The sequence below is a fragment of the Rana temporaria genome, chromosome 12 (genome assembly GCF_905171775.1).
Source record: "Rana temporaria chromosome 12, aRanTem1.1, whole genome shotgun sequence".
In the NCBI taxonomy this organism is placed as follows: Eukaryota; Metazoa; Chordata; class Amphibia; order Anura; family Ranidae; genus Rana; species Rana temporaria.
This window is the reverse complement of record NC_053500.1, coordinates 2381389-2396531: the sequence shown is the minus strand read 5'-3', so window position 1 is coordinate 2396531 and position 15143 is coordinate 2381389. Positions and strand designations below refer to the sequence as shown.

General features: G+C 47.4%; 1 protein-coding gene across 1 annotated transcript in view; it reads left to right on the top strand.

Moving 5' to 3' along the window:
* HELZ (helicase with zinc finger) overlaps positions 1-15143 on the top strand; it is an 87462-nt gene that overhangs the window by 6700 nt on the left and 65619 nt on the right. The window contains exon 2 of the mRNA XM_040331214.1: positions 14101-14328. Coding sequence (XP_040187148.1) covers positions 14119-14328 — 210 coding nt within the window. The 5' untranslated portion in view covers positions 14101-14118. The remainder of the gene's footprint in view (positions 1-14100; positions 14329-15143) is intronic.

Genomic DNA, 15143 nt, shown 5'->3' with positions numbered 1-15143 from the left:
AGGGGTTCTGGCGGGGGGAGAAGGGCAGAAGGGACACCCCCCCCCCCCCCCTCCGAACCACCATAGAATTGGTGACTCTGATTATTATAGACCTGCACTCTATAAAATAATCACCAGCCCCAATATCTCCATCTGTACTGAGAGATATCCACACCCCCCACACGGCTCCGACAACCAACCGTCATTATTATATGGGGGTATTATCCTGGTATAGAGATGTAATAATATGGGGTGAGGGGTCAGAATGGGCCGTGTCATTATTATATGAGGTGGTAGACCGTGTGTCATTAAAAAAAAAAAAAAAAATGCCACACCCACCATTTTATTCTCGAGGGCCTCTGCTTACTGAGTTCTGCAAAGTGTTACTTCAGCTCCCTGCTTCTTCTTTTTTTTTTTTTTTTTTTTTATTAACCACTTACCTACCGGGCACTTCAACCCCCCCCTCCTGCCCAGGCCAATTTTCAGCTTTCAACTCTCTTGCACTTTGAAGCAGTCATGCGACACACCGTACCCATATATTTATTTTCCCCACAAATACAGCTTTTTTTTTTTATTTATTTTTTTTGGTATTTCATCACCGCTGGGTTTTTTTTTTTTTTTTTTTTGTGCTAAAAAAAAAAAGACCGATAATTTTGGGGGGGGAAAAATAGTTTTTCTTTGTTTCTGTTATAACATTTTGTAAATACGTTTTTTTTATTTTTTTTTATTTTTTTTTTCCTCTTTCACTGATGAAACACACTGACACCAATTTGAATATTTTTTTTTTTTTTAAATGCTGCCCAAAAAAATGCTGACCCTGAGGCCCCGTACACACGGTCGGACCAAACCGATGAGACTGGCCCGTCGGACCGTTTTCATCGGTTTACCTCTGAAGTGGCCGTACGGCCTGATATGCGTACACACCATCAGTCCAAAATCCGATCGGGTCAGAACGCGGCGACGTCAAACACACGACGTGCTGAATAAAACGAAGTTCAATGCTTCCAAGCATGCGTCGACTTGATTCTGAGCATGCGCGGGTTTTGAACCGATGCTTTTCTGTACTAACCATCGGTTTTGTCCGATGGGGCATCGGTTCGGTTTTGAAGCATGTTTAGAAATTTTGGACCGAAGGAAACCAGACCGATAGCCTATACACACGGTCGGTTTGGTCCGATGAAAATGAACTTCGGTTCAGTCTCATCGGACCAAACCGACCGTGTGTACGCGGCCTTAGGGGCTCATGCGCAGGGCAGCTCAAAGTAACGACTCCTACAGGCTTTTGAGTTGTGTTATTTTTGTTTTGTTTTTTCTGCCTGGAAACTCCGTACACATCCATGGCTTTTTTTGAGGCGTATGATCTTCTAGGCGGGAAAAAGTTGCCAATCTCGTGTTTTTGGGAGGAGCTTTGGAGCAGAAAAGACACTTAATTGCCCGAAAACTAGCAAAAAAAAAAGCACAACAGAGCATGAAAAAGCTCAAAGAAGTTAGAAAACGCAGATAAAAAATAGGAAAAATTAGGGGAGGGTTGTTTGTTAAAAAAAAAAAAAAAAGCGCAAATGCTCAAATAACGTGCAAAAAATAAATAAAACAGTTGAAATAAAAGCTCATTTGAGCTTTTATTTCAGCTTTTTTATTTATTTTTTGCACGTTATTTGAGCATTAGCGCTTTTTTTTTTCTTTAAACAAACAACCCTCCCCTCATTTTTCCTATTTTTTTTATGTGTGTTTTCTAACTTCTTTGAGCTTTTTCATGCTCTGTTGTGCTTTTCTTTTTTTTTTTTTTTTTTTTTCTAGCTAGTTTTCAGGCCATTATTATTATTATTATTATTATTATTATTATTATTATTATTATTTTTTTTAGCTGTAGTGTGCATAAGCCCTTACTCTAACCCTGGCAAACCTTGATCTTGTTTTTTTAATTTTTTTTTTTTTTATAGTTCATTTTTAACCACTTAAAGACCAAATCCGTTTTTGACATTTTGTTTAAAATCAGTATTTTTTTGCTAGAAAATTTTGAGCCCCCCAAACTTTTACATATATATATACCAATTTTTTTTGTATAATGTGAAAGATGTTACGCCGAGTAAATAGATACCAAACATGTCACGCTTTATAATTGCGCTCCCTTGTGGAATGGTTACGAACTACAGTACTTAAAAATCTCCGTGGATGAAATTTAGTTAACATTTTTTTAAAGGTTACCAGTTTAGAGTTAAAGAGGAGGTCTAGCGCTAGAACTATTTCACACCCTCCAACGCACGCGGCGATACCTCACATGTGTGGTTTGAACATAGTTTACATTTGCGAGCGCAACTTACGTATGCGTTTTCTTTTAAGAATAGATATACATTTTTTTTTTCACTGTCCCTTTAAAAAAAAAAAAAAAAAAAAATCTATTCACTTTTATTGCTCTCACAAGGAATGTAAACATCGAAATGTGACAGTAATAGGCGGTGACAGGTCCTCTTTATGGAGGGGGATCGGAGGATCTGAAAGGCCACCAACCCCTCCTCTGCACTAAACGGTATTCAAAACGCTAAGATCAACATTTTTGAATACTTTAATATTTAACAAAAAAAAATATTTTTAAATCCAGCGCTATTGGCTGCCGAGTAAACAGGAAGTGACGTCACTAACGGTTTTCTACATTTGAGAACCCAATCAAAGCCAAATACTGATTTAATCCGTACTTCGGTGGTGGCTTGGATCTCCCGGCAGTATCTCCGGCTTCTTGTAATAGACGAGTGGCTTGGAAAGCGGACCGTCCACTCTAAAGAAAAAAAAAAAAAACGGTCACGGGGGTGACGCTTGTAGCTGCAGACATCACCCCGATACAACCACGTCACCAAAAAGACACACGGCACACGATTGTGCGGGAAGTGGTTATTTTTTATTTGCTTTTTCCACTTTTTTTTTTTTTTTTACATTTCCTCTCCTACAAGGAGAAACAAAGTATCTTTTTGTTTCTCCTCATTCAGAGGAGGAAGTAAACACAGGGGCGGGCTCACGCTGACTGATCACTGTGGTAGCCAATCGGAGGCGATCACGTGACCTAGAATGGCGGTCGTTGCAATACTTTGTCACACCGTATTTGCGCAGCGGTCTTCCAAGCGCAAATTTTTTTGGGGGGGGATTTTCATAAAAAAATAAGACAACAGTGAAATTAGCCCAATTTTTTTTTTTTTTGTGATAATGTTACGCCGAGTAAATTGATCCCCAACATGTCACGCTTCAAAAATTGCGACTGCTTGTGGAATGGCGACAAACTTTGACCCCTTAAAAATCTCCATAGGCGACGTTTCAAATATTCTACAGGTTGCCTGTTTTGAGTTACAGAGGAGGTCTAGAGCTAGAATTATTGCTCTCGCTCCAACGATCGTGGTGATACCTCACGTGTGGTTTGAACAACGCTACGCCGTCCACGACATGCCCCGGGGTGGCTGTTGAGCTATGCGCTCCAGGGCACACATATGACCGGTCTCGGGACAGGGCGCGTTTAACATTATTTTTATTTTTTGTTATTGAATTTTTTTTCTTATTTATTTTACTTTTATTTTTATTTATTTTACCTTCTTTTTAGAACAAAAAAAATGTCACTTCTATTCCTATTACAAGGAATATAAACATCACTTGTAATAGAAACAAACGCATGACAGGTCCTCTTATATATGATATCTGGGGGAGGGGTCACAAAGACGTCACGTCTCATATTTACACTAAAATGCAATAAAAAAATTGTCATTTAAAAAAATAAAAAAAATAATCGGCCCTTTTTTAAGAGCTTTGGGCGGACGGGTGGGGGGCCCATCCCCCCCCCCCCCTCTCACTAATTTTCATACCGAGCACAGAAGTGGATCCAATCACATTCGTCGCGGTAAGCTGCGCAGGGCACCGGAGAGCGGCGGGAGGGGGAGCACCTCTACGGCAGCCGATTTTAAAAGTGATCTCATGGCGAATCCGCCGCAGAGACCACCTTTATCTGAAAGAGGACCGCTCACTGAAGAAGAGGATACCGGGGTTATGGCAGCGATCCCTCTTCAAAGTGCCGAAGTAAATCGGCGTGAGCCGGTCCCGTAAGTGGTTAAAATGTCTATTGTGATTTCACGTTGCATATCGCCGCGCACGCCGGAATGAGAGCAATAATTCTAGCACGAGACTTCCTCCGTAACACTAAACTGATGACCTATAATGGGGAGTCTTTTAAAGTGTCGCCTATGGAAAGTATAGGGTAATGGCGACATGTTTAACCACTTCCCCCACCGTGTGCCGTCATATGACGTCTTGGAATTTTAGGGGGATATCTGAATGATGGGGCAACTACCGGCTTCATTAAGATATCATTGTTTGCCGCCGGCGATTCTGCGCACGATAAGAACAATCATTGGGGGGGGGGGGCAGCTCCACCACTTGATCGTTCTTATTGGCGACGGGAGGGGACGTGCCCCGCCCTCCCGCTGCCATCCGGTGCTTCTCCTGTGCTCTTCGGGAGGCCCGGAGAAAGAACTGGTTGGCCCCGGATGACGACCATAGACATTTCCTGGTGACCAGATGCTCACCAGTCATCTCTATGACTGTCGGAGGCCCGGGCGCGAAGTTATGATGTCACGCCCGGGCCCCAGATGTAAACAAAGCTGCGATCGCTGCTGTCGGCATGAGATCTGTGAATTTTTTTTTTTTTCTCGGTCTCATGCTTTCCAGCCTGTAGGAGAGATGTGGGGGGGGAGGGGTAGGTCTTATTGACCCCGCCTCAATCCATAAAGAGGACCTGTCACTACAGGTTCTTATTACAAGGGATGTTTACATTGCTTGTAATAGGAATCAAAGTGATCAAAAAAAAGTCAAACGCCCCTGTTCCTAGTAGCTCGCGCTCAGAAGTGAACACACACACGTAAGTCCCACCCACATATGTAAATGCTGCTCAAACGTGAGGTATTGCGTGCGTTGGAGCGTGTTCAACAATTTTAGCCCGAGACTAACTCTAAACTGGTAACCTGTAAAAAAAAGAAATTTAAGCGTCGCCTATGGAGATTTTTTAAGTACTGAAGTTTGGCGCCATAACAATGAGTGTGCGCAATTTTAAAGCGTGACATGTTGGGTATCTATTTACTCGGCGTAACATCATCTTTCACAATATAAAAAAATTGGGCTTACTTTACTGTTTTGTTGTTTTTTAATTTGTGAACCTTTTTTTTTTTTTTTTTTTTTTTTTTCTTGAAAAATTATTGTGCAAATACCGTGTGAGAAAAAAAGTTGCAACGGCCGCCATTTTATTCCCGAGGGTCTCTGCTAAAAAAAAAACATATATAATGTTTGGGGGATTCTGAGTAATTTTCTAGCAATAAAATTATGATTTTCACATGAAGGAGAGAAGTGACAGAATAGGCGCGGTAGGGAAGTGGTTAAGGTTTGACATGTTGGGTATCTATTTACTCAGGTTTTATTTTTTGCCAAAAATTGGGATATTTATTGTGTTTTTTTTGTGCCCCCTAAAAATAACTTGTAATTTGTGGTAATATCATGTGACCTAAATTATTGGCACTACCACTATTTTATTCTGTAGGGTGACTGCTTTCAGAAAATTTGTGAAAGGGTTAAAGGAAAAGTCCATCTTCGGGAACATGTAGCATATTCCACCCGTAAGATTTGAAAATTAAATCTAGCTCCTAACTTTTTTTTTTGCTCCTTGATTAAAAGCAAACTTGTTAAGCCCCTCCCCTCTGAGATTTTAATGGAGCCGCTATGTAAGTGGAAGAAGCATTAGATGTACACACAGTAGATGTACACAGGGCGGCTTTCATGATCTATTAGTAATCATTGTGTCTATGTGGGGACTTGGCATCATGCACACTCGCCCCCTGTGCCCCCCCCCCCCCTTTCTGTCCCGGAGTTGGCTCAGCCAGCTGTCTGCATCATCTATGAGGGCCGAGGTGACGGGTAGAACACATCATGTTTTGTGTTTGGAAACTCATCATGTTATGACGGATCACAGCAGGACACGAGCAATACTCATTCACTGTGTGAGGCCCAGACAAATCGGCCTGCGGGGGGGGGGGGCTGCTGTGTTATACAGGCTCAGGCCTCGTCAGTCCGATTGTTCTCCCAACAAGGGAATGGAGAGAGGCGTCCTCAGAGGACCATCACTGCCTGTCCTACGAATAAGGGAATGGGGAGAGGCGTCCTCATAGAGGACCATCACTGCCTGTCCTCCCAACAAGGGAATGGAGAGAGGCGTCCTCATAGAGGACCATCACTGCCTGTCCTCCCAACAAGGGAATGGGGAGAGACGTCCTCATAGAGGACCATCACTGCCTGTCCTCCCAACAAGGGAATGGAGAGAGGCGTCCTCATAGAGGACCATCACTGCCTGTCCTCCCAACAAGGGAATGGGGAGAGACGTCCTCATAGAGGACCATCACTGCCTGTCCTCCCAACAAGGGAATGGAGAGAGGCGTCCTCATAGAGGACCATCACTGCCTGTCCTCCCAACAAGGGAATGGGGAGAGGTGTCCTCATAGAGGACCATCACTGCCTGTCCTCCCAACAAGAGAATGGAGAGAGGCGTCCTCATAGAGGATCATCACTGCCTGTCCTCCCAACAAGAGAATGGAGAGAGGCGTCCTCATAGAGGACCATCACTGCCTGTCCTCCCAATAAGGGAATGGAGAGAGGCGTCCTCATAGAGGACCATCACTGCCTGTCCTCCCAACAAGGGAATGGGGAGAGGTGTCCTCATAGAGGACCATCACTGTCTGTCCTCCCAACAAGGGAATGGGGAGAGGCGTCCTCATAGAGGACCATCACTGCCTGTCCTCCCAACAAGGGAATGGTGAGAGGTGTCCCCATAGAGGACCATCACTGCCTGTCCCCCCAACAAGGGAATGGAGAGAGGCGTCCTCATAGAGGACCATCACTGCCTGTCCTCCCAACAAGGGAATGGGGAGAGGCGTCCTCATAGAGGACCATCACTGCCTGTCCTCCCAACAAGGGAATGGAGAGAAGTGTCCTCATAGAGGATCATCACTGCCTGTCCTCCCAACAAGGGAATGGGGAGAGGCGTCCTCATAGAGGACCATCACTGCCTGTCCTCCAACAAGGGAATGGGGAGAGACGTCCTCATAGAGGACCATCACTGCCTGTCCTCCCAACAAGGGAATGGGGAGAGGCGTCCTCATAGAGGACCATCACTGCCTGTCTTCCCAACAAGGGAATGGAGAGAGGCGTCCTCATAGAGGACCATCACTGCCTGTCCTCCCAACAAGAGAATGGAGAGAGGCGTCCTCATAGAGGATCATCACTGCCTGTCCTCCCAACAAGAGAATGGAGAGAGGCGTCCTCATAGAGGACCATCACTGCCTGTCCTCCCAATAAGGGAATGGAGAGAGGCGTCCTCATAGAGGACCATCACTGCCTGTCCTCCCAACAAGGGAATGGGGAGAGGTGTCCTCATAGAGGACCATCACTGTCTGTCCTCCCAACAAGGGAATGGGGAGAGGCGTCCTCATAGAGGACCATCACTGCCTGTCCTCCCAACAAGGGAATGGTGAGAGGTGTCCCCATAGAGGACCATCACTGCCTGTCCCCCCAACAAGGGAATGGAGAGAGGCGTCCTCATAGAGGACCATCACTGCCTGTCCTCCCAACAAGGGAATGGGGAGAGGCGTCCTCATAGAGGACCATCACTGCCTGTCCTCCCAACAAGGGAATGGAGAGAAGTGTCCTCATAGAGGATCATCACTGCCTGTCCTCCCAACAAGGGAATGGGGAGAGGCGTCCTCATAGAGGCCCATCACTGCCTGTCCTCCCAACAAGGGAATGGGGAGAGACGTCCCCATAGAGGACCATCACTGCCTGTCCTCCAACAAGGGAATGGGGAGAGGCGTCCCCATAGAGGACCATCACTGCCTGTCCTCCCAACAAGGGAATGGAGAGAGATGTCCTCATAGAGGATCATCACTGCCTGTCCTCCCAACAAGGGAATGGAGAGAGGCGTCCTCATAGAGGACCATCACTGCCTGTCCTCCAACAAGGGAATGGGGAGAGGCGTCCTCATAGAGGACCATCACTGCCTGTCCTCCCAACAAGGGAATGGGGAGAGGCGTCCTCATAGAGGACCATCACTGCCTGTCTTCCCAACAAGGGAATGGAGAGAGGCGTCCTCATAGAGGACCATCACTGCCTGTCCTCCCAACAAGGGAATGGGGAGAGGCGTCCTCATAGAGGACCATCACTGCCTGTCCTCCCAACAAGGGAATGGGGAGAGGCGTCCTCATAGAGGACCATTACTGCCTGTCTTCCCAACAAGGGAAAGGGAAGAGGCGTCCTCATAGAGGATCATTCATCACTGCCTGTCCTCCCAAGAGAATGAGGAGAGGCGTCCTCATAGAGGACCATCACTGCCTGTCCTCCCAATAAGAGAATGGGGAGAGGCGTCCTCATAGAGGCCCATCACTGCCTGTCCTCCCAATAAGAGAATGGAGAGAGGCGTCCCCATAGAGGACCATTACTGCCTGTCCTCCCAGAGGCCCGCCGCTGCCTGTCCTCCCAGAGGCCCGCCGCTGCCTGTCCTCCCAGAGGCCCGCCGCTGCCTGTCCTCCCAGAGGCCCGCCGCTGCCTGTCCTCCCAGAGGCCCGCCGCTGCCTGTCCTCCCAGAGGCCCGCCGCTGCCTGTCCTCCCAGAGGCCCGCCGCTGCCTGTCCTCCCAGAGGCCCGCCGCTGCCTGTCCTCCCAGAGGCCCGCCGCTGCCTGTCCTCCCAACAAGGGAATGGCCGCTGCCTGTCCTCCCAACAAGGGAATGGCCGCTGCCTGTCCTCCCAACAAGGGAATGGCCGCTGCCTGTCCTCCCAACAAGGGAATGGCCGCTGCCTGTCCTCCCAACAAGGGAATGGCCGCTGCCTGTCCTCCCAACAAGGGAATGGCCGCTGCCTGTCCTCCCAACAAGGGAATGGCCGCTGCCTGTCCTCCCAACAAGGGAATGGCCGCTGCCTGTCCTCCCAACAAGGGAATGGCCGCTGCCTGTCCTCCCAACAAGGGAATGGCCGCTGCCTGTCCTCCCAACAAGGGAATGGCCGCTGCCTGTCCTCCCAGAGGCCCGCCGCATCAGTTGTTACAAAAAAACAACAGTCAGCTCTAAAAGATGGTACCGGAGTGATGTGTGCAGCTGGATATCATCCCACTACACTCCCTTCAAGCCGAGGGCCACATATTTGCGTACGGTCAGCGCGAAGGGGTCAAAGCGTGACATATTCGGTATCTAGTTACTTGATGTAACATCATCTTTCATATTTTATAAGTTTGTTGTTCCTTTTTTCTATTTATGTTATCGAAGTGTATTTGTACTAAAAAATGCTATAATATAAATATATGTATATGTATATGTGTGTGTGTATGTATATGTTTGGGGATTCAAAGTAATTTTATAGGAAAAAATCCTGATTTTTACAAATATGAGAAAAGTCTCAGAATTGATCCGGTTGGCAAGTGGATAAATTTTTGCGACTCAAGTCGTAGCAACTTTGAGAAAGGGTTCCTGCGCTGCTTTTGTTTTTTTTTTATTTCATTGCGACTTGCATTGACTTTGGTTTAAATAAAGTCGCAAGCAGCAATGAAATCGGAGATCCAAATGGCGCTGATCTGTGACGCAGGGTTTAAATCTTGCCCGTTCCTTTGTGACTGCGTCCGTTCCCCCAGATACCTGCTGCTCCCGCCACTTCCCCTTCTGTATTTGTGACTAAGCACAGAAGCAGATGTGCGGCCGGTGTGGTCAGTTTTCGGCTTCCTTATTTGAGATGCAGGGTGTCATGCTGATGCACAGCGTACCCCCCCCCCCCCCTCCTCCTCACTAAGCTGTCACTTGCCCTATTTTCTTCATTGACTGCTGAAAAATAAAAGGAAGTAAATGGTTGTATTTCAATCAGAAGTGGAATTATTATATAAGTCTATTTCCAGTTACTGAGAACGTCGGTTTCTGGCCAATTACACATAAAGGGGAATCCTGAGAGTTCTTTTTGGCACCTTCTAGCGACATAGCTAAGACCTCGCTCACACAGGGCGATCAGATCTGCTTTCGGGTGCGGAAAATCACAAACCTGCCGTCTCCCCTGTGATGAGGCCATCCTCTTCTGGATCCTGAGAGAACCCTGCCACTGGATATCCAATGGGAAGTGTCCGTGTCATGCAGGGGATGATGAGGTCATCCTCTTCTGGATCCTGAGAGAACCCTGGCACTGGTTATCCAATGGGAAGTGTCCATGTCATGCAGGGGAAGATGAGGTCATCCTCTTCTGGATCCTGAGAGAACCCTGGCACTGGTTATCCAATGGGAAGTGTCCATGTCATGCAGGGGAAGATGAGGTCATCCTCTTCTGGATCCTGAGAGAACCCTGGCACTGGTTATCCAATGGGAAGTGTCCATGTCATGCAGGGGAAGATGAGGTCATCCTCTTCTGGATCCTGAGAGAACCCTGCCAGTGGGAAGTGTCCGTGTCATGCAGGGGAAGATGAGGTCATCCTCTTCTGGATCCTGAGAGAACCCTGCCGCTGGATATCCAATGGGAAGTGTCTATGTCATGCAGGGGAAGATGAGGCCATCCTCTTCTGGATCCTGAGAGAACCCTGCTGCTGGTTATCCAATGGGAAGTGTCCATGTCATGCAGGGGAAGATGTAGGCACCAGGAGGAAGTCAGCAGAAGAGGAGAAGACTTGGAGCTTCAGCGTCACGACTGGGGGCTTAAAGGAAAACTGAAAATGTCTTCCTCTTCTGGATCCTGAGAGAACGCTGGATATCCAATAGGAAGTGTCCATGTCATGCAGGGGATGATGAGGTCATCAAGAGGACTAAAGAAGGAAGTCGGCAGAAGAAAAGACTTGGGGCTGCAGTGTCACATGACCGTGGGTTAAAGTTTAAAAAAAAGAGTTTTTATAGGCCTTTAAAAAAAGTCCCAAAAGAGCCCCAAAGAGTCAATATTTTCTATGGCCGCCATGATTTTCCAGCACGGCCTTAACCCTCTTGGGCATGGAGGTCACCAGAGCTTCACAGGTTGTCACCGAAGTCCTCTTCCCCTCCCCCATGAATCCAATCCCCGGTTTATCCCTCTCCCTTCCCGTGATTTTATGTTTGGATTGTTACCTTACTCTTGTATACCTTTGTTGGGATTTGTCCTCCCATGATAAATACCTCTTGTTTCCTGATCCTGCGTGTTCTCTCCATTTGTGATGTACTTTCCTAGGTGACAACTTGTACCTGTATACTTGTTTTATAACCACTTCCAGCCCAAGGCCGTCGTGACGTCCTTGACTTTCAGCCGGGATATCGGAGTGATGGGTGCAGCTACAGACATCATTCAGATATCGGATATCGTTCTTTTTTGCCGGCGCGATTCTGTGCGCTGTAAGAACGATCATAGCAGCTCTGCCACTTGATCGTTCTTATAGGTGACAGGGGGGGACCCCCGCCTCCCCACTACCCAGTGCTTCTCCGGGCTCTCCAGTGCCATTGGGGACCCGCAGAAAGAATCGTCCGCCGCCGGATGACGACCATAGAGATTTCCGGTCACCAGTCATCTGTATGACTAACAGAGGCCCGGGCGTGGCGTTATGGCGTCACGTCCGGGCCGCGGCTTTAAGCATGAGATCATGAGGGTTTTTTTTTTTCGATCTCATGTTTTCCAGCCTGGAGAAGAGATGTGGGGACTTATTGACCCCCCCTCTCTCCATAAAGAGGACCTGTCATTCCCTCCACCCTTCTGTCCCCTAAACTCCCCCCCCCCCCCCCCACTGTCCATAAAGAGGACCTGTCCTTTCCTCCACCCTTCTGCCCCCCCCCCCCTGCATCTCTCCATAAAGAGGACCTGTCCTTTCCTCCACCCTTCTGCCCCTACATCCCCCCCCCCTTCTGTTGGTATGGTGTGTTGCTAGTGCAGGTTTGCACCCTTGTTTATGAATGTTCTAAGTCAACTTGGGCCGCAATTTCGTTCTTATTGTCATTCTTATGTTTTTTTTTTTTTATAGTGTGTGTGTGTGTGTGTGTGTGTGTGTGTGTGTGTGTGTATATATCGTATTTATCGCGGTATAACGCGCTCCCGCGTATACCGCGCACCCCTAAAAGTTTTTTTTTTTTTTGTACTTAGTTTTGGTGTCTTGGCCTCGTCGGGTCCGGTATCCTTCTTCTGCGGCTTCGGGTGTCCTCTTCGTCGGGTCCGGCGTCCATCTGCGGCGTCTTTCCCACGCCGAGTTTGAATACTGCGCCGATCATATGCAGAGCGCAGTACACGTGTATTGTCGGGCAGGCTCGGCAACTCTCGCGCTGATGTCCTGTACGTCCAGGATGTGAGCGCGGAAGGAGCCGAGACTGCCCGACTATACTTGAGTGTACTGCGCTCGGTATTTGTCGGCGCAGTTTTCAAACTCAGTGAGGGAAATCGGGTATCGGCGTATACTGCGCACCCACGATTTGCCCTGATTTTCAGGGCAAAAAAGTGCGCGGTATACGCCGATAAATACGAATATATATATATATATATATATATATATATATATATATATATTATGTGTGTGTGTGTGTATATATATATATATATATATATATATATATATATATATATATATATATATACACATACATATATATACACTCTGTACTATGCACAGAGTTTGTATTCTTTGCAAAAATTCTTTAAATAAAGAGGACCTGTCACGAACAATTCCTATTACAAGGGATGTTTACATTCCTTGTAATAGGAATAAAAGTGATAACAAAAATTATGTATAAGAAAGTAAAACACTTTTTTTTTTTAAAACGCCCCTGTCCCCGGTAGCTCGCTCTCAGAAGCGAACGCACACGCAAGTACCGCCCACATATGTTAACACTGTTCAGACCACACGTGTGAGGTAACGCAGAGTGCGTTAGAGCGCGAGCAACAATTCTACTTCCTCTGTAACTCTAAACTGGGTAACCTGTAAAAAAAAAAAAATTTAAGCGTTGCCTGTGCAGATTTTTAAGTACTGACGTTTTGGCGCCATTCCATAAGTGTGCGCAATTTTGAAACATGACATGTTGGGTATCTATTTACTCGGCGTAACATCTTTTTCACATTTATACCAAAAAATTTGGTTAACTTTACTGTTTGTTATTTTTTTTAATTGTAAAACTTTTTTTTCCCCCCAAAAAAACGCTTTAAAAAAATGTATTGCGAGATAAAAAGTTGCAAAGACCGCCATTTTATTCCCTAGGGTGTCTGCTTAAAAAAAATATATATATCTATATATCTATCTCGTATTTATCGCGGTATAACGCGCTCCCGCGTATACCGTGCACCCCTAAAGTTGCCCTGAATCCTGTGGAAATTTTTTTTTTTTTGTACTTACAGTTTTGGTGTCTTGCGCGGCGGCCTCGTCGGGTCCGGCGTCAGTCTGCGGTTTCGGGGGTCCTCTTCGTCGGGTCCGGCGTCCTTCTGCGGCATCCTCCCCGCTCGTTTCCCGCGCCGAGTTTGAATACTGCGCTGACATATACCGAGCGCAGTACACTGGTGTATCGTCGGGCAGGCTCGGCAACTCTCGCGTTGACGTCCTGTACGCTCAGGACGTCAGCACGAGAAGCGCGGAGACTGCCCGAAGATACACCAGTGTACTGCGCTCGGTATATGCCGGCGCAGTATTCAAACTCGTGGCGGGAAAGCGGGTATCGGCGTATACCGCGCACCCACGATTTTGACCTGATTTTCAGGGCAAAATAGTGCGCGGTATACGCCGATAAATATGGTATATATATTTTATAGTTTGGGGGTTCTGAGTAATGTTTTCTAGCAAAAAATGATGATTTTTAGGAGAGAAGCGCCAGAATAGGCCCCCCGGTATGGAAGTGGTTAAACAAGAGGAGGAAAATTCCCTATTGGAGTTTGGGGGCGGGGGATGGATAGGGAAATGTTGAACGTTTTTATATGGCTGACAGGTCCTCTTGAAGTGTAATGTTAGGCGAGGGATCCAGCCTGGCAATCCATTTCCCTTGCTTACTGCAGAGTTGCCACTAGAGGCGCTGTGGTCCAGTTCTGATGTTTTGTTATTGGTTCCCCTCCAGAAGTCGGGGTGTCCTCTCTGATCCGTTGTGTGTTTTTCCCTTCTATAGGATTTCTGTCGCTGAGTCATGGCAGACAGAAGATTGGCCTTTCCCTGTGAACAAGCATGTGACTCCTTTAGAAGACTGGATTTTGAATCTGCGGTGCAGCATTGCACGGATTGTCTCCTGTCCCTCAGTCATTACAAGAGCACGCACCCCGCCAAGGCCAACTCCACCCACGTCAACCGCATCAAGATCGAGAGCCTGCTCTACAGAATCGCTTCTTTCCTTCAGCTGGTGAGTGACCCACCGCGCCTGCGAACGCCGGCCGGACGCTTCACAGGCTACAATGGCTCCACCATACACGCTACTATCTGTGCAGATTTACCAAAACCTACCTGACCAATCAGATTGTCTCTAATCAGGCCATTACATGGTGGTTGGTAGATCTAGAGAAGATTGTACGGTGAGATTGCAGCATGTATGGTGAGCCTTAGATTTAGTGTGGGGCCTCCTGGGCTGGATATAAAGGTCTTGTTCCCGCACACTTTGCATTTATTGGTATTTAAAGCTGTAACAAAAGCAAACCCACCTGACCTCCAAAAGATCTCCCGCCTACATGACCAGGTCAGTTTTTGTTATACGGCACTGCGTTACTTTAACCACTTTGCCGCCCAGCGTCAAATGACGGAGGAGCGATTGCGCCCCCCAGCGTCAAATGACGGAGGAGCGATTGCGCCCCCCAGCGTCAAATGACGGAGGAGCGATTGGGCGCCCAGCGTCAAATGACGGAGGAGCGATTGGGCGCCCAGCATCAAATGACGGAGGAGCGATTGCGCCCCCCCCGCCCAGCGGAGGAGCAATGTGGCTCTCATACCGGGAGGACACGTCGGATGACGGCGCCACAGTATGGCCGCTCTTGCGCTCCCCTGATGGGAATGCAGTGCTGTGTTGCTAGGACACGGCGCGATCCCTATCTCTGTAAAGAGCCGATGACGCGGCTCTTTAATCATGTGATCAGCTGTGTCCAATCACAGCCAGTCGCATGTAAATGCGGAAGTGCCGGTAATCGGCTCTCCTCGCCTCACACGGACAGAGCGCCGATTAGTAGG